At 35.7% G+C, this 25852-nt stretch overlaps 1 protein-coding gene across 1 annotated transcript in view; it reads right to left on the bottom strand.

Moving 5' to 3' along the window:
* The window catches only part of LOC134551321 (formin-like), a 130998-nt gene that overhangs the window by 100741 nt on the left and 4405 nt on the right, over positions 1–25852 (bottom strand). Inside the window, exon 3 of the mRNA XM_063398809.1 lies at positions 9275–9336. Within this exon, the coding sequence (XP_063254879.1) occupies positions 9275–9336 (62 nt within the window). The remainder of the gene's footprint in view (positions 1–9274; positions 9337–25852) is intronic.

Raw genomic sequence — 25852 nt, 5'->3', positions numbered from 1 at the left:
AAAAATAATAAACCCATGAAAATATTCAACAGACAAATACCAGTTTAAGCCTGTATGTATCTCAGGCAGCAGTGAATTCCCAGAAATGGAATACCACACACACTAGAATTTGCCAGAAACCAATGTACAGCAGCTACCTGTCATGCCATGCAAAAGGGAACAACTCTTGCAGAAAGGAACTGTGTGTTGATTCTTCCTAAATGTATGATAGCTTATACTAGGAAAAAGAAATCCTACATAATATGTAAAAAACGGGTATCCAGCTAAAATGAGACTAACCTATGGATTTGTAGGAAAACATAATTTTGTTGACAATTTAATTGGCAAAATATCTAAATATTGTTAAACTCTGCTAAACATTTAAATTCTGCAGAATGGACTGAGGTAACACACCAATAAATGTAAATGATATACTGCATGCAGTTTCTCTGAGGCTAAGCTAGTGAAAGAATGAAACCACAGCATAAGCAAAGAATTGATTTCACACTTTTGTTGAACTAGGACCATGAACAGTTAACATGCAAAACGCAAACATTCCTCTCCTATCACAAATTTTGTAATTACTATCTTACTCTGCTTCTCACTTGCAGCTGCTGTCTTAGTCTTAGGGCAGCCCCAGTTACTATGTGTGTACAGATACAAAAATACTAATACCTATTCTTGGCAGTGTCAGAAGATTACATGCAAGGAGGAAAAACCCCTGAATAATGCCAATAAAATACTTTAAAATACAATATGTAGAAATATAGACTGATAATTAAAATTTTATATGAATAATTTGTTTAGATGATATACTTGAGATAAGTTGCAGTATTTCTCAACTTCCAGGGAAATTACATGAATCATTATGTGGCATATTTTACATCTGGCACATAAAATGTGAAAACAATGCAAAAAAATGGCTGCAAACAAGTTGAAGATGAAGTTTCAGTGACAAAAACTACAGAGGCAGTATGGATCCAATAAGAAAACCGATTGTAGCAGAGAGCAAGTTGTCTCTGATCTTGGGAGAATGTTTTTGGACACCTAACAGCTTTTTTATTACTGTGGCTGATTAAAATGAAAAGCCCTACTACTAAAATGTTCTTTTTGATGAGGTTTTTTGCCATGAACTATAGACCTTGCAGTCCAGTGGGATACAAATCCTTTGATCCTGTGCAGTCACATAAATTCAAAGTCGTAAACCAACATTGAATTTGATTTTATTAGTGTGGCTGATGTTGCCAGAATTGTAATGCAACCTTGTTTTTCTTCTCTTTTCTTCCTTTTCTTTTGGGGAGGGGATGGAAAGGAGAGTTTACTGTCAGCATTGCTTCACCATATAAAGAACTAATTTCTTTGGCAACCAGGCTACAAGATCAGGCATTATAACAAAGCTTTGTAACTATTGGAAAGCAATGATATATGTTGGTAAGTTGCAACCTATATAACCAATAAGCAATTATTTGGATTAAGTAAAAGCTGAGGCAAAAAGCATTATTAGTAAAGTACCTGGAAAACAGTAACCAAAGATAAGGTTACATATCTATAGAAGGATAATAAGCAACAATAAATACTTCTCAACAGGAATTATTCAGCCAAATAGAGGCACAGGAATTAAAAAAAAATAACTCTACACTTTTAGAAACTGACAATTTTCATTCTTCATAATGAACATAATTTTTGTCTAATAGATCTAAGAATTTAGAGAATTCTTAAGAATTAGAGATGATTACCCTCTCCACCGAAATAGTGTTCTCATGTGCAATCAAAACAACAAAAAGAGATTTTACATGGATAAACAGAAGTATAACATCAGTTATGGAAATGACTCTGTGTAAAGGACGCACCTACTGTGAACTGACATATACTACACACTAATTATGCATCACCACACTACTCTAGACATTCCCATTATAGAATTTGAAAAAAATACTGTACATGAAAATATCTTAGAAAAACCAGCTTTGATCAAAAAGGGAGCAATCACAACACTCATAATTTTATCTCTTTCCATCAATGCTTCCATGTAGTGCAGCTATGCAGAAACTTTCTCTTCAGCAGAACTGGAATCTCATTCAGTGAACATGATGGGAGATATTCCTGACAAAAGTTAAAAACTGAATAATGAAAAAGCAGCAAGCTTTTAAAACTTCTGCATTATGTGCTGAAGTTGAAAGTTATGTAAGAACAAAGCTTGGACCCTCAGAAAGAGACACAACATCAGTATAGTAAAGGCATGATAATGCTGACCTAGAAAAACAGATTCTACACTTGCTCAAACTGCAAAATTCCTGCAATGTGAGTCACAAGTCATTTTAGTCAGTTTTCCTCAAGCAGTCACCAATGATACATCTTCTTTTACAAAAAACTATCTTGAGATTCTGGGATCCAATGTATAGTTGCAAAGTAACTATAAATGAACTGTGATTGAACATATATGCAAATGTAAGCATCCCAATAAATCTGTTCTAACTCAGGTATGTGAATAATAAAATTACATGCCTACACACATATTGTAAAGTCTAGTTGATATTAAAACATCCTGACAAATAAAAATTTATGACAGTAGAAAACAACATAATGACACAAGATCAAATCTTGACTAATAAAGCAAGGGAGGGTATCGTTCACTAACCAAAATAAAATCAAATACTGAACGGACCGTATTCATTCCAGGATACATATCTGGAGAAAATTGCCCTCGTGTAAGTAAAACTTGTATTGTGATGCCAGACCCAAGTCTTTGCAATCTATCTCCTACTGTTTTCTGTCCTAATTTCCAGGCTATCGCTCTTGCCCTTCTTCTTGCCAGTGCAGTGCCTCAAGACTGAATGCCACAAGGACGGCCAGTCCTATTATCTCTATTCACTGTTTTTTACCTGAAATTGTACCTTTCATATTTCCATACATATGTCCAGTTCTTGATGTCTCCTTTGCTTTACAGTGGGTTTTCTTTCACATTGCCTAACCATCAATAAGAGGGGTCAGCAGACAGATTTTCATTTTGAAAGCATCCTCTGAAAGGTGATCCCAACCTAATCAGGAGTAACTTGTGGAAACCATTAATCGGTGGAACTTAGTTTTGACCCAGTGTTATTTTATAACAACTTTGGTGGCTTGGTGGAAATGGGATTGAAAGTTTGTTCAACAGCAGAAGATTTAATCAATGATCACTAGATTTGCAAAGTCAAAAGCTGCTAAAATCTGATCTTTACTGAACATGAGAAAAAATAGCTTTATTTCAAAAATTTTAACTTCCAATTTCAGACAGGTTTTCCTTTTATCAGCAAAATGCTCATCCTTGACAAATTTGTCCCTGTTCTAAAACCAGGAATATTAGAGACAGAATTTTTAAACAACAGATTATTATGCATTTAATTCAGAAAAAATGCCTTACAACTACTAGATTTAAACGAATACCTGGTGTAGTAAATTTCAAAGTGCAGATAATTTTGGCAAGAAAGCACAGGGTACGTATTTTCAAAATCAAAATGGTAACTTTGATACTACTTATTTTTTATAATAAAAAAAGCTTTTATAATTCAGTGATGACACTTCGATTAGCTTCTTTTGTATACAATTGTTTCCAGTGTTACAGAGGTCTTCAGTATCTCTGCAAATAAAATGTCATCTTGTTCAAAGTGTGTGCTCTACTTTACTGTCCTGACTGCATAACATACTTACTTGAGGCAAAGTGATGGGATAAATTAACTTTCATAAATTACGAAAAATGCAGCAGGCTATAATGAATTAAGAGTTTTGTTTTAGCCGTAATTAAGCGGAATGTTTTGTAAGGTGTCTAAATTTGAGAAGGAACTCAGTCTTGCTGAAGTTTTACTACTATAAATTGTCCTGCTCTGTGCACATTTTAACTATGTACTGTCATATCCATGTGCTGAAATAGGGATTTTCACTGTTTTCAATACAGGGAATGTGGTCTGTGGTAACTTCTTAAATAAACAGGAGAATCCTTGGATCAACATGTGGAATTAACAGCATTCTGCAGCTGACATGAAGTTTAAAAAATCCAAGTCTCAGTGAAATTGCATTGAAAATAACAGAATGGCAATATGGCAAGTGGCCATATTGAAAAAAAACACAACACAATGAAGCAAGAATCTTCCGGGATACTCAAGCTATTGATAAGAAAATATTAACAGTGTAAACATATTGTTAAAGGAAATTAAGGATGAAAAGCATACATTACATCAAAAATATGACAAATAGGAAGTCAATGGAGGAGAAGATGGGGGAGAATTTTGCTTATTGTAAGTAACAGAGAATAGCAAAGATGATTAAAACATCGTTAAAAATTTGATTATAGAGTATGATTTGAATACAGAAATTGTAATTTCTGTATTGTAATTGTGCAAATTTTTAAAACATTAACTAAGCACTGCACTGGGGAATATCTTCACACAACATGAAGAATCATTCCAAGCTTCCTTTCTGAATGAAGATGAAATTGTCAAGTGGTTCCAAAGAGATTAATGCTGCTTGCTGTAGAGAGTTACTGTTTTATTGCTCCTGTCCTTTGTTCCCTAGTCTGCTACTTTACCTTCTCTAGCACTGCCTATGTAAAAATTTTCAGTACAGGAATATTTTTTTCATGCTGGGATTTTACTATTTTAGGAAATGCAAACTTTTAAGATAATGTTGCTGCCATTGTCTGGGAGCCTCAGGAGTGCCGAAATCGGTACTTTAATACAATTCAGTCTCTTTTTTCTCATAACTTCTATGCTTTTTCCAGTCTTTACATTTTTTCCTCTCTTGCATTGCAGAGAGGTGCTGCAGTGAACAGGGAGAATTCCTTCAAGAGGACAAGGTAACCAAGGAGATTCATAAAGGCACACGGTACACACACAGTGGTGTAAGCATACATTTAGCAGCTGAAAGACTGAAACATTTCAAGTTAGGCAAGATTAGTATCAATAATTAACCACAAGCTGGGAGACCTTCATCAGTTCACCACATGGAAATGCTGAAAAGCCTGAACAGCTCATTAGGAAAGACTGACTAATAAACCTTTGCTGACCTTGGCTGCTCCTTTGAGCTGCAACTCCATCAGAGGGAGACGCATACATGATACAGATTTTCTTCTATATGTGCAGGCCGGAATATGAAAATACAACAGGGAACACTCAAAGCAGCAGCCACCTTATGGATGCATTTCACCTTGTAAAAGTTAAAACAATCTCAGCATCCTGAAGCAAAATCTTATTACCAAAAGTCAGCATATATCCACATATATTCAAAAGTTTCAGGTTTTGTAAGTTGTGTGGCATATCAAAGCCTTCAACACTGTCCATCATTGGACCTCATATCTTAAAAGTAGATTTCAAAACATAGTGACTTCTGACAAATCATGATATCCCTATCCCATGCAAGAATTCACATATGCACAAACAAAACTGAGAGGGGGAAAAAAAAATCTTTTTCTCCAGAAAGGTATAATAAAAATCCTTAAGAGCATACAGGTCAGATTTCTTTCAATTTAATCTGCTCAAAAGTATTCCAGTTTGTTGTAATACACTACCTACAAAAAAAGATGTTTTAGGCAAATTAAAAAATTAAGATATTGTAAAATGTTTTGATTTGGTGTTAAAATGTCCAATTTGTAATGTATGCTCTGAAGCGGAAATGAAATTTTATTTTACATCTAAATAAAAGACATTTTAAATTACCAAAATAAAACTGAAATCACCCACTTCTACAAAGAGGTATTTTTGATAAGCATTCTGGCATACAAGAGCTTTCAACACTATTCACCATGGCTTCCCACAGCTGAATTAAAAATTCCAAAATGTTGCAGACAGAAGCAGCACCTTTTGTTATATTCATGTTATAATTAAAGAGCAATGGAAGCACTCATAAATGGAGGCACACTGACCATGAGGAAAAACAAATGGGAAGGTGAAAAGACCAAGAGACAAGGAAGGACTTAATAAGTATGAGACATGAAAAAACAGATTTGTAAAAGAATGAAATGGTCATCACAGACCTAGAGCTTTATTACTTAATAAAACCTTAAATGTTTTTATGCCTCTTAGGTCTCAGTACAAAATAAAAAGAAATGATCTTTAAATTATCAGATAATTTTGACTGGTGCTATGACTTTTCCTTTCACATTCCTTTTTCTTCCACATTTTTCAGTGTTTTCTGGGGCACTTAGATGCACTGGTCTTTAATCTCAATTTATGCTATGAAATAGTTTTCAAAGTTAAGGAAGTTCTGTGAAAAGGAAATTACTTTGTAGCCACTTCTACATTTCAGCTCTTGGAACCTTCACAAAAAAGCAAAAATGCAAACATTACCAAGGAGGCCACAAAGGTCACTATGAACACCTCACGATGCATTCTTCTCTAAATGAGGCCAGCTTGCTCTTTCGTCATGCCATGGGCAGCTTTATACCAACTGCATTACCAGTCACTATTCCTTAAGTTTCAAGAGTATGCTTCAAACTGTGATAGACCCCACTATACAGGTATTTCTTTGTAAAATTTTCCATGAGATATTTAAAGAGATGTAAAAATAGGATTTTATTATATAGTATTTATTTAATAATTGATAAACTACCTATAGTTAATTTTTAATCAAATACTTATTAATATTTCTTACATTATATTACATGCATTATGTAATACTACTATATAATAAAAAAACCTGAAGATACTAATATTCTCAGTTTGGAAAGATATGAAAGATCTAGTGAGCTGGTGGAAGCCTAACTACCTGGATCAGAGAAAAACACCCATGCACAGGGTACAGGGCTACAGGACAGCCAAGGACTTTCCCTCCATCTTTAAAAAGCAGTAAAAACTCCCATGTAAATAAAGATGAAGGGATATTTAGTACCTTTGTTCTAAAGGGAACAAGAAAATATTAGGGAAAAACTTAAATTTTTATTCATTTTATCAATTTAACTTACAGGAAAAAAAAATATGGTGCACCCTTGTGCAGCTATGTGTTGGGTTAAATATTAAGCACTGTAGACAGAATATTGCCTTCAAGTAAATTCCTTTCAGAAGTCAGGAGTCCATTTACATTATTTTGATTTATGTTGTCGTCATCTACTTAGTTGGCTATTAGATACTCAAGATTTGGTTCTGGAGAAACACTATGAAGGTGTTGATAGCTACAACTTATCAGTCGAGCAACTTCAATTCTAGTTTCATAATGTGCAAGATAATTTTTGACCTGAAACTAAAACAGCTACACAAACAGTAGGCAGGATGTCACACACTCAGTTTAGAAGGAAGTGTAAAATGTGCACACGTTTTTAGGAACTTTTTCTGAAAGGCTCAGCTGACATCTAGTGGCAAAAGCAGGGAAAGCAAAACACCAGTACAGAACAGAAATCGTTCCACATCTTTAAAATATATTCAGTATCTTATGGATATTAAGTGAAAACGTCAAGAAATCCTTTGATTGCAGGAACAGCATTACCCTTCTTAGACATTACTGTCATGTGGATGATTCAGCTGAATTACAGACATTAATTAACCCTTCAAGAGTGATGTTACGCAGGTTGTTATGCAGTAAGAGATGGTACAGATTCATCAGTAATTGACTTGGTGTAATACATGTTGTAATAATAAGTATACACACTACATGACAAAAGCTGATTTCAAGTGACATCAAAAAAGGAACAAATCTTCAAGGTGATAACATACAGAGGCCAAAATAGAATACAGGACAGTCATTCACTCTCCTAACCCAGTGATTGTTGTGCATCTTTCAAGACTGCTACACTCACTGCAACTTCAGCCTCACAGATTCAGCACCAACCCCTACAAATCAGTCGTATGGGTAAAGCCCTGGCTGCACCTTGTATGATGCTTATAGGACATGAAAACAGTGATAACAAATATTGAAAAATTAAAAACAATCTGGAATTCCTATTCACACGCTCAAGAAAAAAAAACTATAAAAACAAACAGCACAAAAGTACAGGGACTTTCTAATGCTAAAGAATAAACATATCGCTCACTTATAAGCCACTATATACAGGTTTCAAGGGACAGAATCTAGATAATGTTGCTTACTTTCACCTTCAGAGGACAGTTTAATAATATTTTGAGAACTTTCCCATACATATACCTTCCAGAACTTCTTAATATTTTTCTAGACCTTTTAGGACTCCTAACCTTTTGCAGAGAAAGTATGATAATCAAACTTTGTTCATGAACACCAGATACTGAATTTGGATCAGTTTGCAAAACAGCTGGTTGGGAGAAATTTCTGTCTGTTGGTTCCTTCAGTGCATAGCACAAAATCAGATTTAACCCAAGAACAGCTGGGATATCTACCATCATATTTTTCTGTTATACCCTTAAAGAATAAAATGCAACAAACTATTATATTAAACCATGACACAACCTTACTGACCCATTATATGTTCCCACTGAAATTTCATAATGTAAATTTCAATATTTCTTATTATACAATGTGATCTGCCTAATGACACAGTTAATGTATCAATGTACCAGATTATCAGAATTCCTGTATTAGTAAATCTGTTTATTTTCCATTCCATTTGCCTTAATGATGACAAAGGAAATATTGAATGTTTTGCAATTGATGACCTGTATACTAACAATTTAGCATATGAACTTCTATTAGAACACAGTGCAGCTATACCTAAGAATATATCATAACTGGTGAGAAAAGAAAGATGTTGTAAATTTTAACTAGGAATGATCACCAAATTCAGCCATTTTACGTCCCCATACTGCCATTTAAGTTCCTGTTTTTATGATAAAAACACTTTCTTGTAATATTTCACTTTACTTACCACAGCCAAGGGAAAGTGAGCTCTAATACTAAACTGTGTTATTTGATTTTGATAACTAGTTGGTCAAGTTTACACTTTAAAAGAGGAGACATCAATACAGAGTGCTCAATAATAACTTCAGAAAATCTCACACATGCTTATTTTCCTGTTAAAATTACAGGAAACTGCTTCTACAGAAGTATGTTTCACTGAGATAGGGTAAGTAGATAAACACCAGCACCAAGGCAAAAATACTGCACTGCTGTGTTAGCAGGAAGAGTTTAATAGAACAACAATAAGGAGAACTACAAAGAGGAAACAATCTGCTTTTGGACATCATTTATGAGTGCAGGTATAGATTTTAAATTAATTTTAGCTGAGCTGGCAGTCAAAACAACTTCTAGAAAGAAAGAATCAAATTCTTAACATTTGATAGAAAGTATATTTGCACCACTGCACCACTTAAATCTGTAAAATGCAATAACCAGGGAAAGAAAGTAAATAATTACAAAAGTATACCTTTAATGTTTCGATTTCTTCTTTATGTTCCCTCTTTAAATGCAGAATGGCAGCTTGGTACTCTGTAGAAATAAATCAGAAATCAGAATCAGAAAATGATGTGCCATCTTCAGCATCGAATAGTTCATACAACAGCACTGGGTCCAGAATGCAGGTATAGGCTCTCCAAGAAATGACCTTTCACAGGGGTGGTGGAAAAGAAAATCTGAACTCAGTAATTAGCATTTTTTTCTGAGACCACATGACCAGATTTTCCATGGTATTTCTGAGAGAAGAGGATAAAGCAGGAGTCTTCCATGCTGAGAAGGGAACACGGGGGAAAAGATATGATAGAATGAAATAACAAAAGGAATAACATTATTTTTGCTTAATTTTGCAGATAAATGCAGAACTGATAGGATATTATGACATGCATGCAAACAAACCCCCTCACCTGAACTCTAAAACATGCATCAAATACAGTGCTTTAAATGGAACTTCAAACATACAATCACTATACACAGTCAAATTGGATAAAATAGCAATCACAAACACAAATGAAGACCGCAGAAAGTACCAAACAGTTGTGAGATACAAGGAATTCTTTCTCTTAATTCTATCATAGGAAGATTAGTTACAGAGTTTAAGTACAGAGTACTGTGCATGAGATACAGGATAGCTCTGCCATTTAGCAAGAATATAACAAATTCCAAAGGCTGAAAGCCAGAGAAATATAAATCAGCAGTGAAAAAATGAGGAGGCCAGGCATTGATCACACAGGTTTAGTGATGGCATCGATTCTCCAAACACTAGGACCACTAATACTACAGTTCCCCTCAATCTGCACCATGACTGCACTTGGCCAGATGAAGAAAGAGAAACCCCTTCAAAACACTTTTGTAAGGCTTCAAGAGACCTTAAGAGAGTCTTTTGGAAGACACTGGCCCAGAAGCTACAGCCCTCCTAAATAAGCAACTGGAGTTTGTTCTTAGACAATCGAAGTCTCCCTTCTATCTGCTTTCAAATAAAAATTCATTCTGAAGTGTGTTTCCAGTTTCCTGCCTTGGCTTCTGCCCCCTCAATTAAATCCTGATTTAAACAAGGTTTGAAAATAGCCTGAAGAATTTAAATTTGACTGTCAATGGTCTCTAAGACTAAGGAACTTGTATGATCCATTCACCAGAAGAACTAATAAAATAGCATTAAAGTACCAAAGTATGGACCAAAGTACCAGATCAGTAAAATATTCCAATGCTTAGCTGCTCTTTTAATTTTTTTTTCCTTTTTCCCTTCAGACCACATAAAGGAAAGAGGAAAGAACAGGTAACGTGATCATCAACCTGAAATCTGCATGACATGGAAGTTTTTAATGTAAAGCTATTTTTTTCCAAACACAGGTGAAGTTATATTCAAGGAGCTGAATTGATATATATAATCAAAAGGAAAAGGGATCAATATTTTACAAAGCCTAAAATAAAACTTTGGTGATTCCAGCTCGTATCTAAACTTCTCCTTGCCCTCTAACAGGTCTCTACTTAGAACTCCCAGCGTGGGAAAACAGTCTGACTGCACTGCTGGAATCACAACTGGTTAGGTCAACAAACTTTCAGATTTTCTGCTGTTAATTCCTTTGCTTGGTTGACATTCCCTCTGGATACAGGCTCTGCATATCCATTCACCTAAACAGGACTTAGAGCAGTTGCCTCAGGTCCCCAGAAAAAGTTGTGACCCTTCTCGCACCTCAGCCCCTTAAGCACTCAGTTTGCAGGGCATGAACCTTAGGAATGTCCCGACTTGAAGTTTAGCTCTTTAAGGTCACATGATAACTGAAGCAAACAGGCTCTGAAAATGCTCCTAACAATCAGTTCTTAGTTTGGCTAACAGCAGGATACAGATCTATCTTAACAAAAGATCTACTTTCTATGCAGGATTGCCCAATGATTAAAAGTTTTTGAGATTTGGGTAAGAGAGTCATAATTCACCTATGCTGAGATAGACCTGTACCAGCACGAGAGGCAGATTTTTCACCATTCCCATTCCTAACCTTCTGTTGCTTATTATTTTATCTTGGCACAAATGTTTGTGCAATTACAGAATGATGGAAGAACCTCCATGAATGAAATCTAACACATCATAAGAATTTAAAACTTTTTTTAACAATTAAGTATATGTTATCATTTGCACATTTCTCACTGCTTCTAGCTGAAAGCTCTGAAACAAGTTCTAGAGATTGTTCTGTTTAAGCTTTGTTCTAAAGCAGAAGTAAAATAGAGAGTAGAAATTCCTTTACTATTTACTTACTCCTTAAAAATAGGCTTAAAAAGTACTAAGTTGTAAGCATCCCCTGAGCCTTCTTTTTCCCGGACTAAACAATCCCAGCTCCATTGGCTGCTTCTCATAGAACTTTCATTCCATATCCTTCACCAGCTTTGCTGCCCTGGACACACTCAAACACCTCAATGGCAATTTTCTGAAGCTCTAAATTCTTTTATTATGACACATAACAAAAGACTGATTGTAAAAATATCCTGTTGTACTTGCCTGGTCTCCAATCTGCCTGCAAGAAGACAGTGGCTGTAGGGTATAAATTTAGCTTCCCCTTAAACAGATACTACTCTTAAGGACTTTTGAAACAAATTAGATAAGAATCAGATTGCAAGTGCTAAGTGCTCCTATCCTGAGAAATGACCACATGCAAATTAGGATTTTGTTACTGAGGAAATAATTTAAAGTGTCAATCCTTCACAAAGAGCATTCAAGCAAAAAAAGTAAACTATCACATTGCACAGATTACACTCCAAACAGCTTGGAGTCTCAGTTTTCATTTACTACTTGTAATTTACTCCTTTTTCCTTTGTTTTGAGAGTATGCCATCCCAAGAAAAGTTTAATAGATCATGTAAGCTGTTGCCCGCTTAGGAATACACTTTACTTTTGCAACGTGATGCTTCCTGCAATCAATAAAAGCTAAAGCAAACTTTCATGAAACTGAACATTTCTTCTAAGATAGTGAGAGAAAGCAGAAACATTAAGAAGCCTTAAACAAGTATTTCTTATATTTGATGCTAGTTAGCAAACATGTAATTGTAAAATGTTTCACTAAAACATTTCTTCAAAGTAATCTGAAAGTTGGTAAAGTACACAGGAAGCTGTATAGAGGCCTCAGTGAAGACTAAAGATACACAGTGTCATGACAATGCAAAATTTCCTTTTTCTTTGTTGCTGTTGGAAAAATAAATCAATTATTCATTGTGAAAAAAGATCTACTTACTGTGAAACTTAAATTTCCTTTTACTCCCATGTTTTGCCATAGCCAGCAGATAACATTCTAATGAGAGAAGGCTAAATTTGCGTTCAGGTCTTTCCTACTTATACTAACTTTGTATGGGCTGCAAATTCTCAAGTCTTACTTTTCCAGTTCAATGCTATTATTTTATTCTATGTATGAACTTGTTTTCTCAGTTTTTAATATAATTTTTTATTTTAATACAGTTTTTTGTCTTGCCTTTTTCCTAACGAATAGCTTGCTAAATGGTTTTTGATAGTAACATATATGTTTCACATTTCCTTGTTCAGCTGTATGTTATTATAAGGTGCTTGGGAAAAAATAAAAGACAGAGCCAGAGCAAACAGGATAACCTTCCTCCCCTAACTGTCATGTTTGGTATCAGTCCGCTTCATGATTTTCAAATATGTTGTCAATATGGATTATATAAAGATAACATTGACTAAAACAATACCAGTCCATCAGGAAAAGAAATATATATTTTTCCTTATCATTAGGTACTACAACTTTTGGAATACTCCAGTTAAAGCCTGGAATTTACATCTACCCAAGTAATGGGCCGCAAGAAGGAAATAAAATTGTGTTTTAACCAACTATCAAGTGCAAGGAGGAAGTAACTCTGTGTCCTGTAATTTCATCAAACATAGTATGCAAACAGAAAAAAGAATTGTTGTTCCATTGTGAAGCACAATGGAAAAGCTGAAGCAGCAACCCCAAACAATTAAAAATGGGTGAATAAGGAAGATGGACACGATGCAAACAAAGAGCTTAAAATGCTGTACAGCATCAGACATAGAATTTTTTACAGAATCACAAACATCTGTGAAATGCGTGAAACAACAGAGTATCAGACATTGTGAAACAATGGACAAAAGCCTATTACCTTTTAGAGATCAACATCTGCTAGAGCAAAAACTGTACAACTACATAGAGAACATTAGGGGTATATATAGGCATGACACCAGAAAGTTTTATTCATGGTCTCTTGAATAGCAATTTTTAATTTAAAAAGTACCTGGAACGCAGAAAGTTGACAGATACCAAAATTTACATATGGGAGAAAAGTAATGCAATACAGAAAAGCTGCTTATCTTGATTATTATACAAAAAGCACAATCTTTTCAATAGTTACTGTACTTCGTGAGTTTTAAACATAAAGTCACTTGAAACAACAGAAGAGATATTCAATATATAGGGCTAATTTTTAAAGCAGTGCATGGCTTCCCCTCTCCTGTCATGCTTTGTTGACTGGAAGCCAGAGTCTCTTTCTTCCCACCCCTAACAATGATGTAAGGTGGTATCACATAACATTAGGGTCCTGGGTGAAACTAGGACACGAGGCAAAGAGGAAATGCTTGCAATTGAATTGTGAGGGAGAGAAAGGTGTCCCAGACCAGACTGCCCAAAATTTCACTTAATGGCAGCCTATACAGACAATATAACTTTCCTAACCTAAGATCACTAATGGCATGTGCAGGGAAATTCTAACAAGTTCCAATATAAGTTACTTTAATTAATTCAGAATTGTCTTAACACCGTCTTATTTCCTAAGAAATAAGCTGCTGTGACAAACATGATTGGACTGTCATTACAAAACTTCAAAGGGAACGGGAGGGCTTCAAAGTACTTTGGATTTATTTCTTTTAACATGTCTACTCACATCATCATCTAAATAGTGTTTCGTGGTAGAATTAAGGAATAGTTCTTCAGCAACATAATGTAAGAGGAGTTTATCCTGGTCATAAGGTTTATTTTTAAATCTTGTAAGATAATCACACTGAATCCTCACCAACATCTAGTATTCCTAAATCAATTACAAAAAAGGATCAAAAAAAAACCCCAAAACAACAAATCTCAATCCTTACAAAGTTTTAAGTCAGTAAATTGCTATTCTGCAATTCCATGAAAAGTATGACAACAGGAAATTACCTAATGAATAAACATACACAGAAGAATATAAATGTTTTGAAACATGCTTTATTCAGTTTTGTCAGTTACTTCATCAAACAATTGCAGAAGTGGTAAGTTACTGTAGAAAGAAGAGGAATGCTACCAGAAACTCCTCTTTTAAAATGAGTTCTAACTCAGCTTCATTTAGTTATTACATATTTTGACAATAACTGCCCATCCCTGGCAGAGTTCAAGGCCAAGTTGAACGAGATATTGAGCTACCTGGTCTAGTGGGAAGTGTCCCTGGCCCTGACAGGAGAGCTGGGACTAGATGAACTTTAAGGTTCCTTCCAACCCAAACTATTCTATGATTCTATAATTTGATAATTTAAAAGAGCTGCTTAAAAGGAGCTTCTGAGACATGAACATTTGCTCAAAATGTCTTTCTTAAGCTTCACTTAAAATCCAAAAAAAGCATGTCCTGCTCTTGGTGGGTACAAAACTGAGCAGACAAAGACACTGCAGGGGCTGCAAGTGAAATAAACTTCCAAAAATCAGGTCAACATAGTTAATTCTTTTTCTTAAAGGACAATTCAACCTCCTTTTCTTTCAAAAGCATCCCTACTGATTCATTACTGGGAGGCGTCCCTGCCCATGGCAGGGGTGCTGGTACTAGATGATCCTTAAGGTCCATTCCAATCCCTTAATATTCTATGATTCTATGATTACTAATGTCATTACCAGCTAGTATTTAATTAACCCTCACATGGTTGTCAGTGTGATTTGACTGTATTTCTTTGTCAGCCTTACATGTGCTTTTGTTTTGAATAAGGATTAGTGTATGTCCAAACAGTTTTCCATAACTCTAATGTTAAAATCTATCACCACTTTAATTTTCATCATCATCTTTGCTACAAAGACTTTAGAAAAAAAAAACAAAAACCGCTGCCACCTTATAAAAAATCTAACATGAGAGTAAAAAGAAATTAACCTAAATTTCACTCACTTTAGTGGGATGGCAGCCATTGAAACTGAAGTACTGCAAGCTAGAATTCTGAAAACAGCTCCTGATCTATTATAGAACTTCTGTAGTCTTAACAAATTTTCAGTTCTAAACAGTGATAGATATAGCAGACTCAGCCTTTACCATTTCTACTCCATCAAGGAAAGATAAATACTACCCTTATGGTAACAAAAGAGACCAAAGACCAGACACAGACAGACAACATTACACTGTTCCACCCACCTGGTGGTCCCTCCTTGTAAAGCTTTAGGGGAGCTAGAGACAAAAGCATAAGTGAGATTGTATTTAAGCTTCACTCAGGGAATTCGTATTTTACACTCACTAGCTACATATTCTAGCAGGGACACCACACCCCCTGCTTTTCATTCATTACTAAAAATACATAACTCAGTTGGTATTTTCAGCTTCCCCTTATATTATTTTGTCTTGCAAAAAATTATCAATTGCTTGTGAACTGCCTAATTCTGCCTGATTTCTGAAGTGTTGCTGAACAGTAGCACTGCCTATCAAATCAAACCAAAACCCAATAGCAAGTACTTAAATAAATTTCTACCATGTAAAAATATCCCACGGATGTTCCTTGGTTCCATGGCCCACATACAGTAACACTACAAAAACAAAGTCACCTCTGTAGTGCCCCACTACCAAAAACAGGCCACACAAACCAAATACACTTGGAAATATTTCTATAAAGCTCTCAGCTTGATACACACACAGAATATCATATGCTGATTTTATTCTTTCCTCGAGACTTACAATTGGAAATAACAATCATGCTCACTTATTATTGTATTTTCATGTGGTGTGGTAGGGGAAAGAGACCAAAGCAGATCAGAAAGCTTAGACTTTTCTGAGAGATTAATTCCATATAATCTGATTAGAAGACAGAAGTTTGAGGTGGGAACACTTTCAAGAATTCCTCATTTTGCTTTTCATTTCCAAACCTCTCAGGGTTGATGTTCCCCGAGATTCTCCTCGGGGCGGCCGTTCCCCGAGGAGGTGAAATCTTCCCCCAGGGTTGCTGTTCCCTGGGTATTTCCCTGGGGTTGCTGTTCCCCAGGATAATAAGGTTTTCTGTCTCCTCTTTGCCCTGAGCGTTTCACACCGAAGGCAGAGACGACACTGTGAGTCCAGCAGCTCAAGTTATCAAGGTTGTTTATTTCATATTATCTAACAGTTCTTGTTCGGCTTTGCAAGGCGTCCCCAGCAAAGCAAGACACGCCGTTGGACTGGCGCTGGGCTGCCGCTGGACTGGGGCGGATCGGAGAGCCCCGTACCTTATGTACCGCACTCCCGACCCAACCACAGTCCAAGACGTATTTATTGTTTACAGAACATTACCAATACTAACTTGCTACGCTAACATGTCAGTTCTATTCTAAACCAATCTCTAAAGTCCAAATCAGCAAAAGATGGGGGATGAGAACAAGAACAAGGAAACTAGGGGCCACTCCCCAATTCCTCCATCTTGTCCTCTCAGCCCCGTATACTATGAATCTTAATCTCTATATTTATACTCTATGACAAACTACTATCCACTTCTAAATTCTTAGGATCTGTGATTCTTCCTTCATGTGAGCATTCACTTCCATGGATAGAAGCCAGAATCAGAGTCCTTCTGGGCTCTGTGGGAGGCTGGCTGACCCCCTTGTACAGATCCCAGACCCCCCTGTACAGCCCCCTGACTCTCCAGGGCTGTCAGAGGGATCCCCTAGACTCCAACACAAACCAAGATTTTAAAAAAGAAAGTTTTAGACTGTGCAATAGCAGTGACTGATAGTGCTGACATATGTGACACACAAAATATGCCACCAGGTGGCAGAAACAAAACATAAAACCAAAAAATATTGTTGATGATTGATAAAGCATGAGGCATGCTTCACTGTTTTGCAAAGAAAATACACATTAAAGCATTCATGCTTTTCCTAATGCATAGAAAACTGAACATGAAATAAAATTTGGATATTTTGGACAACCTACATAATCAAAATGTGTAACATATGCTCAATTCTATCATCACACAGAACTTGTCTGAACACAAAGCAGCAACAATGTTTACAAATACACTCAATATGTGCTCATGAAATCTTATAATACTGAGCGTGCTGCACTCTTCACCAACATTTCTAAAAGAAAAGATACAAACATTCACTTGTCAATCTCATGACCTGAAAATTCAACCTACAACCCCAGAAATACTGGATAGGGTGGGTCACAATGTTTCAAAGGGAAATTTTCATTCTTCAAAATTGTTGCAAAACAGTAAGTATACACATTCAAATATTATTCAGTATTATTCTACTGTGTTCACAACTGTGCTATGCAAGAAATACCTTTTCTTCTTTGGTAATAAAAGAACTTACCTACTTAAATAATTTTAAATAAAATCTTACATGAAACCTTTCCCACAGAAATCTTCATAACTCACATTTCAAGTAGACAGGTTACTCCTCAAACTTTACAGAGCAATTTAGGAAACTTCTCTGCCATAACCTCAAAACTTCATGTAGAAAGCAGAAGCTTTGAAGTTAAATGACCTATATAGCCACTTCTGGTCAGTACACTCATTTTTGTAAAAAGCCATACATACTAAACTCAGTGTGTGGAAACATGCAAAATAATGTTAACACAATTTAAAAGTAATTAGAGAACAAAAGCTGGAAAACTTGAGTGCAATCTACCTTTCCTTGAGATGTACCACACCCTGTAGTATAAAGAAAACCATTCACTTATAATTGCGCTGATTCATTAGATTTCAGAATAGTGAGGGTTTCTTAATGTTTTCTCCCTGCGTGGTACCCCTTAGTCCCATTTTCAATATTGCCCTTCACTACAGCGTTGTTTCCTCCTCTACTTCCAATGTAGTTCTCATCTTTAACCACCGGGTGTCAGAAGAGAACCTACTCACCACAGCTACACTTTTATAATTACTTCTGATTTCTTTTTACAGATGCATTGACATCACCTTCCAGGCTTTCTCAAGCTACAGTCATAAACCAGCAGAAAATTTTCAGGCTTTTCTTTCAACAAAAATACACACATGCAACTTTCAAAATCCATTTTGTTCAGTCTTGGACTGTTTTTTATAAAGCATACTGCATTTAAGCATCCTTTTATAACTAGGAAATTAAAATTTATTTATGCTCAAAGAAATTCACAAAATTACCTATTTTTTAGGGATAAGGGGATTGGATAAAACAATACTGCTTGTTGTTTTAAAACATGATTCTAATCCTCCTTCCCTCAACCCAATTCCATCTACTCCTATCTGTCCTCTGTTCTTTACTTCCCACTGAACTTGAACTCTTTTACAGAGCCATAATTCATTACATGTAATGCCAAATCCACAGGCTGGGAAATGAGCAGGCATCCTTCACTTCAGCTTAATTTTTGGTTTGGGTTTTTAGGGGGGGGTTGTAGTTGTTTTTTGTTTCATTTTTAAGATAAGGAAGAACCCTCCAAATCTAAAATTCCAAACATTCTCAGCACTTAAAGATTCAAGTAAAGTGAAAAATTGGCAGACGTGAGAACAGGAGACAAATGAAAAGGGACTTGTGGAAAACAAACAGCCCAAAACAAGGCAATAGTCCACTGTCCAAATACTGTCCAGATATTTCAATAATACAGAGGACACCAGAATAAGCCTACGACAAGACATGAAGTATGTTCACAATAGCCACTGAATTCCCCAAGAATAATAAAACTGTAACCACAAAACAACAGCTTTCTATGGAAAAAACAGCACTCACCTTGATGGTCTGTTATGGAAATGAGGAAAACTCCTTTCTGATTGCAAAGCAGTATAAAGCACTATTCAACAGCAGTAACCTGAGTAACTTATCTGCCTGACCATTCCTCAGCTGAGAGGGGTTACAGTTACAGTTCACTTACCTGATAGCACAAATGAATAGTTTCACTTGTCATTTCACCCTCCCACAAGGGCAACACTAGAGGTACTGATGCTGGGGACATTCAACACTAATTCTTTCTCGAGAACCTCCTACTTCATATTTACAAAACTAATCTATTACAGGATCACGTTCACCAATCCAATATGGGAAACAAGCAACTCTTTAACAGCCAACATGAGGAACAGATTTATTACAGAGTACACGTCTGTACCATAGCACAGGGAGCAAACTTGGAAGGACTGATACTGAATTTACCTAAAAGAAATCCAAAAAGTGGTTCTAACTGCAGGTGCAAATTTTCAGAAAGCATCATAACAAGTGAACAGCGTGTTCTTCTTTGCTGAAGAACACGAAAGGGAATTCGGTAGAACTCAGAGGCATTTCTGTTAGGGCTTCATGTATTTTGAAACAGAACCATGGAAATGAAATACAAAGTCATTCTTCTTGTGTACACAATTGCTCTTTTGTACACAATTGTTTCAATTATATAACAAGAATCGTCTAGTAAAACCCTGTGACTGTTTCGGGTCTTGGCAAAATTGGATTGCTCAGATCCACAGTGCAGTCTATATTTCAAAACTAAAACTACAGTAAAAGAAATAATGCACACAATTTGCCTTCATTATATTCAGGCAACAGATTAATCTTCTCACTAGGAAAATATCAAACTTAGAAATCACCTTTCTACTTCGAGTGGACTAAAGCTACTCTGTCAATCTTAAGTGCTCTGGTATCCATGGCTACATATGTGTGTATCCAGACATGGCTTTGGATACTGTAAAACCTGTCCTTGTCAGGCACCTGCTGCAAAACATGTACCCAGACTCAAAAACAACTGGTCTCCTAAAAGTACTACATTTCTAGAGAAAGTATGCATAACAAAAACAAAGCAGTAATTTTTAATGAAAAACTGGAGCATAACTCTTCCCTCTCACCATGCAAAAATAAAATCCTCAGAGTATGGGAAGGCATGGAAATTTTATCCCATGGCCTTAGGTACAGTTACCATTCTGTAACTGTGGGGTTCCTCTGGGTTCTGTTTTTTAAGATTAAAGTTTAAAAAGTCAATATTCTTTCCTATTCTGTGTCTCTATCTAATGATAAGAGCCTGTAAACAGAAAGGGAATTTCATTTGACTTGAAAAATAGGTCAGAATTCTTATCCTAATTTTACAGATGGATAAACTGAAACTTGGAAAGGTTCCCAAAACTTTCCTGAACCATTACAGAAAGTAGAAAAAGGACTGAAAATGGAACACAAACATCTTCACAACAAATATTATTTATCCACAGGTGCCTATCTTTTTGCTCCTGTTTCAAGAGGCATAGTATGAATGACAGTGTCAGCTGAGGTGGAGAGGGAAAAGCAAACGATATTTTTGTTGCTTGATTATTTTTGAGCATGGTTTTCTTAGAATTTTCAAAGTAAATCTTAGCACATAATGTTGCAAGATGTTTGGAAAAGTGACTGCTGTAGTGATCAGCACATATCCAACCTCTCTGTGGTAGCAGAGATTTCTGAGCAGCACTATACCCAATACCTTCTAAATCCATAAAATCACACCTTTAGCTATCATAAATAAGGGGTAAAAATGTCATTGTTACTCTAGAATATAGTATGGCTACCAAAATCTGGCTTGTAATAAACCCCTCAGCTTCTCAAACACACACTAGTGTTTCTGATTATGAAACACCAAATTACATGTACCTGTCATGCTACACAATAAATGCAGTAAAATGTTGTAAAATAATTTACAAAAACTTTATGCACTCTGAGTTCACATCAAATTGATCAGTGATTCAATCATGACAGCACTACCTTGAGGCAATGCAAAATATCCTCTTTGCTATACCACTGCTTGATCTAATTCACTACAGTAAAATTTATAACAGAATCCCAGAACTAAACACCAAACATCACACTGAAATGAAATAAACCCAAATTACTTTTTTTTTTTTTTTTACCTAGATGAAACCAACTGTTGGTAGCCACTGTTAGAAAAACTTTCATCAGGACACTTAACATCAAGCATTGTCTTTCTTTTAAAGACAAAACAAACTGTTCAAGGCCACAAAGGAAGCTTATGTTAAAGAAAGATAAGAAATCATGCTCTTATCTCTCATCCTTTTGTTCCAACCTTTATGTCTCTCTTTCTCGCACATAAGCTGGTTATTGCCTGCATTTACATCATGGACATAAAGTAATTTTATTGCTGGGAACTAAGAGTTTAGGGGATCAAGGATTTGATATATTTGAGACTTAGCAATAAACCTCTGCCCCTATTTTGTATTTCATTCACTATTTACACAGATATTTTTTGTGTAATAAGACCTTTATCAGACACCCCCTGATTTTCTTATTTACCCTGAAAATTGTGCTTACATCATCACAGACTTTTACAGAAATTGTGGCACCACAGAGACAGCATTATCTCACTGCAGATTTAAAGATGATGAGCAGAAAGACTGTGAGAAAATGAAGTTTTTAAATGTTAAATAGAGACATTTGAATTAAAAAGAAAACGCTGAATGAAGAAATGAAAAAACCTCACTAAATGAATTAATTTTGTAAGTGGCTTTTTAAAGCGTTTTCTCTCACAGGAATGTCAAATACTTCTCTCTCTCATTAATTTTTACATTTCTGCTTTGCTAAGCAAAAGACTAAACTCTCTGTTGTATGTAAGAGAACTAGTTTGATCCTGAAGGTTAAAATGGTAATGTTAATAGGAAGGAATAACAGAATCTGTATATCTATATCACCTTAATGTGGAGACTGTTCTTCAACCATAAGTAGTTTTATGAGCTGCAGAACCCACGTCTAAAGTCCTTTTCTGGGACATGTGTCTGCAAGTGCTGACCTAGTCATACACAGTAGTTGAGACACTCCTTATATGTGGATTCAATGTGGTGTAGTATCACAGATTAATTTCTCCAGTATAGCCATGAATTTGTCTCCACTAGCTGGCTAGATATTTTCACCATGTAATGGCTGACATTTCTACCCTTCTGTCAGAGAAATTACATTTTAATGCTTAAAAACGTGAGAAGTCTCTCCAAGAATTATGGCAGAAAAACAAAAAAAAACCCTTAAAATGAAAGCAGAGGAACAGAAATTTAGGACCAAAATATATGCACAGAAATGTCTTTGATTCCATGGAAATTATTTCCATGGAATAACTATAAAGTACCCTTTTTCTAGTCTTCCAGGACATAAGTTTACTATAGACTTTCTGGACTTCAGCTATTTTAGACACACTTCAAAGAAGTTCCAGTTTCTCTAGAGAATCATGCAAGAAGCTTGTGCTAATTACAGAGAGCCTGTTGAAAACACAGTCACTTGCTCTATGGAAACACATGCATTTAAGAATTAAGAAAACATAAGTTAAACCAAAGTACTGCAACATCATCCATTCAATTCAAAAATTACCAACTCAAGATTCGGACACTGCAGGAGACAACCTCATGACTACACAAGCAGTTACCAAATGCATGAAAAACCTTGGGGCTCAGTTGTATCCCTAAATTCTTTCATTTCTAATGCTCCTGACAGGCCCAGTCAGCCTCACACGTGTTCCTTGTTATGTCCGTTTGCTTTTCAGCTGGTTTCCCACACATCAAGCCAGACTGTGAGCCTCAGGAGGGACTTAGCTGCTCCTCCAAGCTGCTGTGAGTCATTGTGATGTCTGCTGCATAGGCCAAATTAAGCCTGAATTTCTTGCTTCCACTAGGCAAAAACAATGAGGACAAGAACAATGAGGAAAAACATGACAAGGAGGTGAGAAAAGATCAAAAAGACAGGAATACTCTCCCTCAATATCCCTACCTTCCTGTCATAGTTGTCATAGTGCCTGGTGATGAAGAAGGTAAACCAAAGACACAGTATAGAACTGCAAAAAAAGATTACTGTATTCCAACTTTCAAGTTTTCAGTCTTACTTAAATCCTATTTTATGATGACAAATGAAAAAAACAAACTATGCTAGCTCATCAAATATATACATATTCATGTACTCTTAGAAGTACAAAGATAAATGTTGACAAATTTATCCTTGGATGTGAACATATATTTTGGCTAAGTCTAAAATAAAGTTGTGCTAAATGAATACTTACCTAATAAATAATCCTCTTATTATTGTCTTTATATAAATCCCTATTGTTTTGGTAGATGAAACCTTTAATCACAGAAATTAAAACACTAACATAAATTATTGACTGAAAGTTAATAAAACAAACCACTTCAGCATTTTCTATGATACAGACATTCATCTGTTTAGGAACATCAGTGGAGAAAGACTGGAATCACAAACATCCCTGGCACATACAATTTTCAAAATCTCTTCTGAGATCAAGAATTTTTCATTTGATCTTAGTAATCAGGACAAGACACTGGGGTAAGAAATAGGGGGTTTGGTTTAGACCAGTCAATTTATATAATGCAGATGACCAACTTGCGTTATAGCTTATTTTTAAGAACCCCACTTCTTAAAAGAGGGTCAAGAAGCTTCTAAAGTATTGGTGGTTGGAAGGGAATTTTGGATGCAAAGGGGCATGAGGGGAAATGGCAGTATACACATGCACTTTGAAGGTGCCCGCTACTGTCAGAGATTTTGAATTTAGAAGTTCTGCTGTATTGCCACATTCGTATTCATATTCATTAAAAAAACCCACAAACCCCAGTAATAAAATCAATGTTGAATACAAACTCTATTCTTATAACTGTATCATCACAACTCAGGAATACCTTGCTTTACTTGTAGGAGACTCTATAAATGCATTCCTGTGCATAATGCTTTAAAACAGTCACACAAGTCCTCAGAATAGCCAAAGAAGTGATCCACCTGAAAGAGTGGCTGAAAGAAACAAACCTGCCAATCTCTGAGGCACACCTATGTCTTTATGGCATTCTTAACACACATTGCAGTCTTTGCCTATTTCCTTTAAAAGCACTGCTTACATCTCATCCCAGCTGAATCACCAGCGGTTTGTTTTCATTCAAATCCCTCTGCCAGACGCTGGAGTAACTAATGAACTGCAGAATCTGGTCTATAAAAATTTGACTTAGCAAACAAACCATCAACATGCTGATGACACTGCCACCCAAAATATCACAGTAACAAGAGTAACAATTTACACAGGCTCAAAGCCAGTCTGTCTTTCCTATTCAAATTTCAAGAAAGCATGACCTAATTTCTCTACAAGAGAAATTCTAGTAAAATCTGGAGCTTCTGTTAATTCAGTTTTCTTTCTTTATTTAAGCATATGTTTTGCCACAGATGATTACAGTCATTAGAAGGAAAAATATTTGTTTGGGTAAAATCAAATATAGCCAAGCATATAGCTTATAATAAAAATCTAAGAGTAAGATCAACTTGCCAGCAGATGAATATCTGTCCTATCTACATGATAGACTCCCAAATCAGACCAATCAGATGCACTATAAATTCAATTCTATATGTTAAATTCAATTCTATATATTAGAGCTATGTTGTTTCTGCCAAAACCAAGTTTTCTCCATCTTCCAACAACTTTCACACTTCCAGTATTATTCCCAAAAAATTATTTACAAAAAAAGAAAGATTAATACAGAGAAAACTGAAGGAAGAGGAAGAAAGACTAAACAATAAAAAGCAGTAGACAGAACAAATGGGAGTACTGTTTCTCAAATACAATATCAGATGGATATCCACTGGAATTAAAAAGAACCACATGGGATTACTCTGAACAATTTCTCACAGCAAAGTAGCATAAAAGATTTTTTTTTAGTTTGACTTAACATTTTCTAGGTGGTATTTTCTAAAATCTGCAGGTATCTGAAGAAGAGATGGCTTACTGTCTTTCACTTCAATGTTTCAGACTATTCCTCAGTTTATGGCTAATTTCTGAATATCAAGGACTTCCCATTTTACATTCAAGACTATAAATTTGAACCAGAGATGTGGTGGCTCAAATAATCACTTTCTCTGTTTTAAGTATGTTATGTAAATATCTAAATAACAAAAAGCCCCAAGAAATATTTTTCTGTGGAAAGCTTATCTGATAATTAGAATTGCACTTTGGACATACCCTTTCATATACCTGCATAGGACAATACATGCGGCTAGCTATAGAAGTGGCCTGACTGGATATGAGCATTCCTCTGCTCATACACATATTGCAATAATGGTGTTGTTTTCCTTCTGGACACTACCTGAAGCAAATCTGCAGCCTGACCAGAGTTCAGCAGGCAGCTGCCCCCTGCACAAAGGCATCCGAAAAGGCAGTCATGTTTCCACCCATTCACCAATCTGTCACTCATTCCAACAATATCCCACTGGAAATGGATAATCTAATTTATCAAAAAAATCTCACTTCTTTCCACATGAATTTGTACAGGCAAGTTTGTAGATTTCAACACATATTTAGCCATTTACATTTAAAATCAGATGCAGAATGAACAAGTAGCAGTAAACCACACAAACTAAACAAAAGGTCTCTTTTTCTAGATAAGAAAA

The sequence above is a fragment of the Prinia subflava genome, chromosome 5, assembly GCF_021018805.1.
Source record: "Prinia subflava isolate CZ2003 ecotype Zambia chromosome 5, Cam_Psub_1.2, whole genome shotgun sequence".
Classification (NCBI taxonomy): domain Eukaryota; kingdom Metazoa; phylum Chordata; class Aves; order Passeriformes; family Cisticolidae; genus Prinia; species Prinia subflava.
Note: the sequence above shows the minus strand (reverse complement) of the source record. Positions and strands in the feature narration are given on the sequence as shown.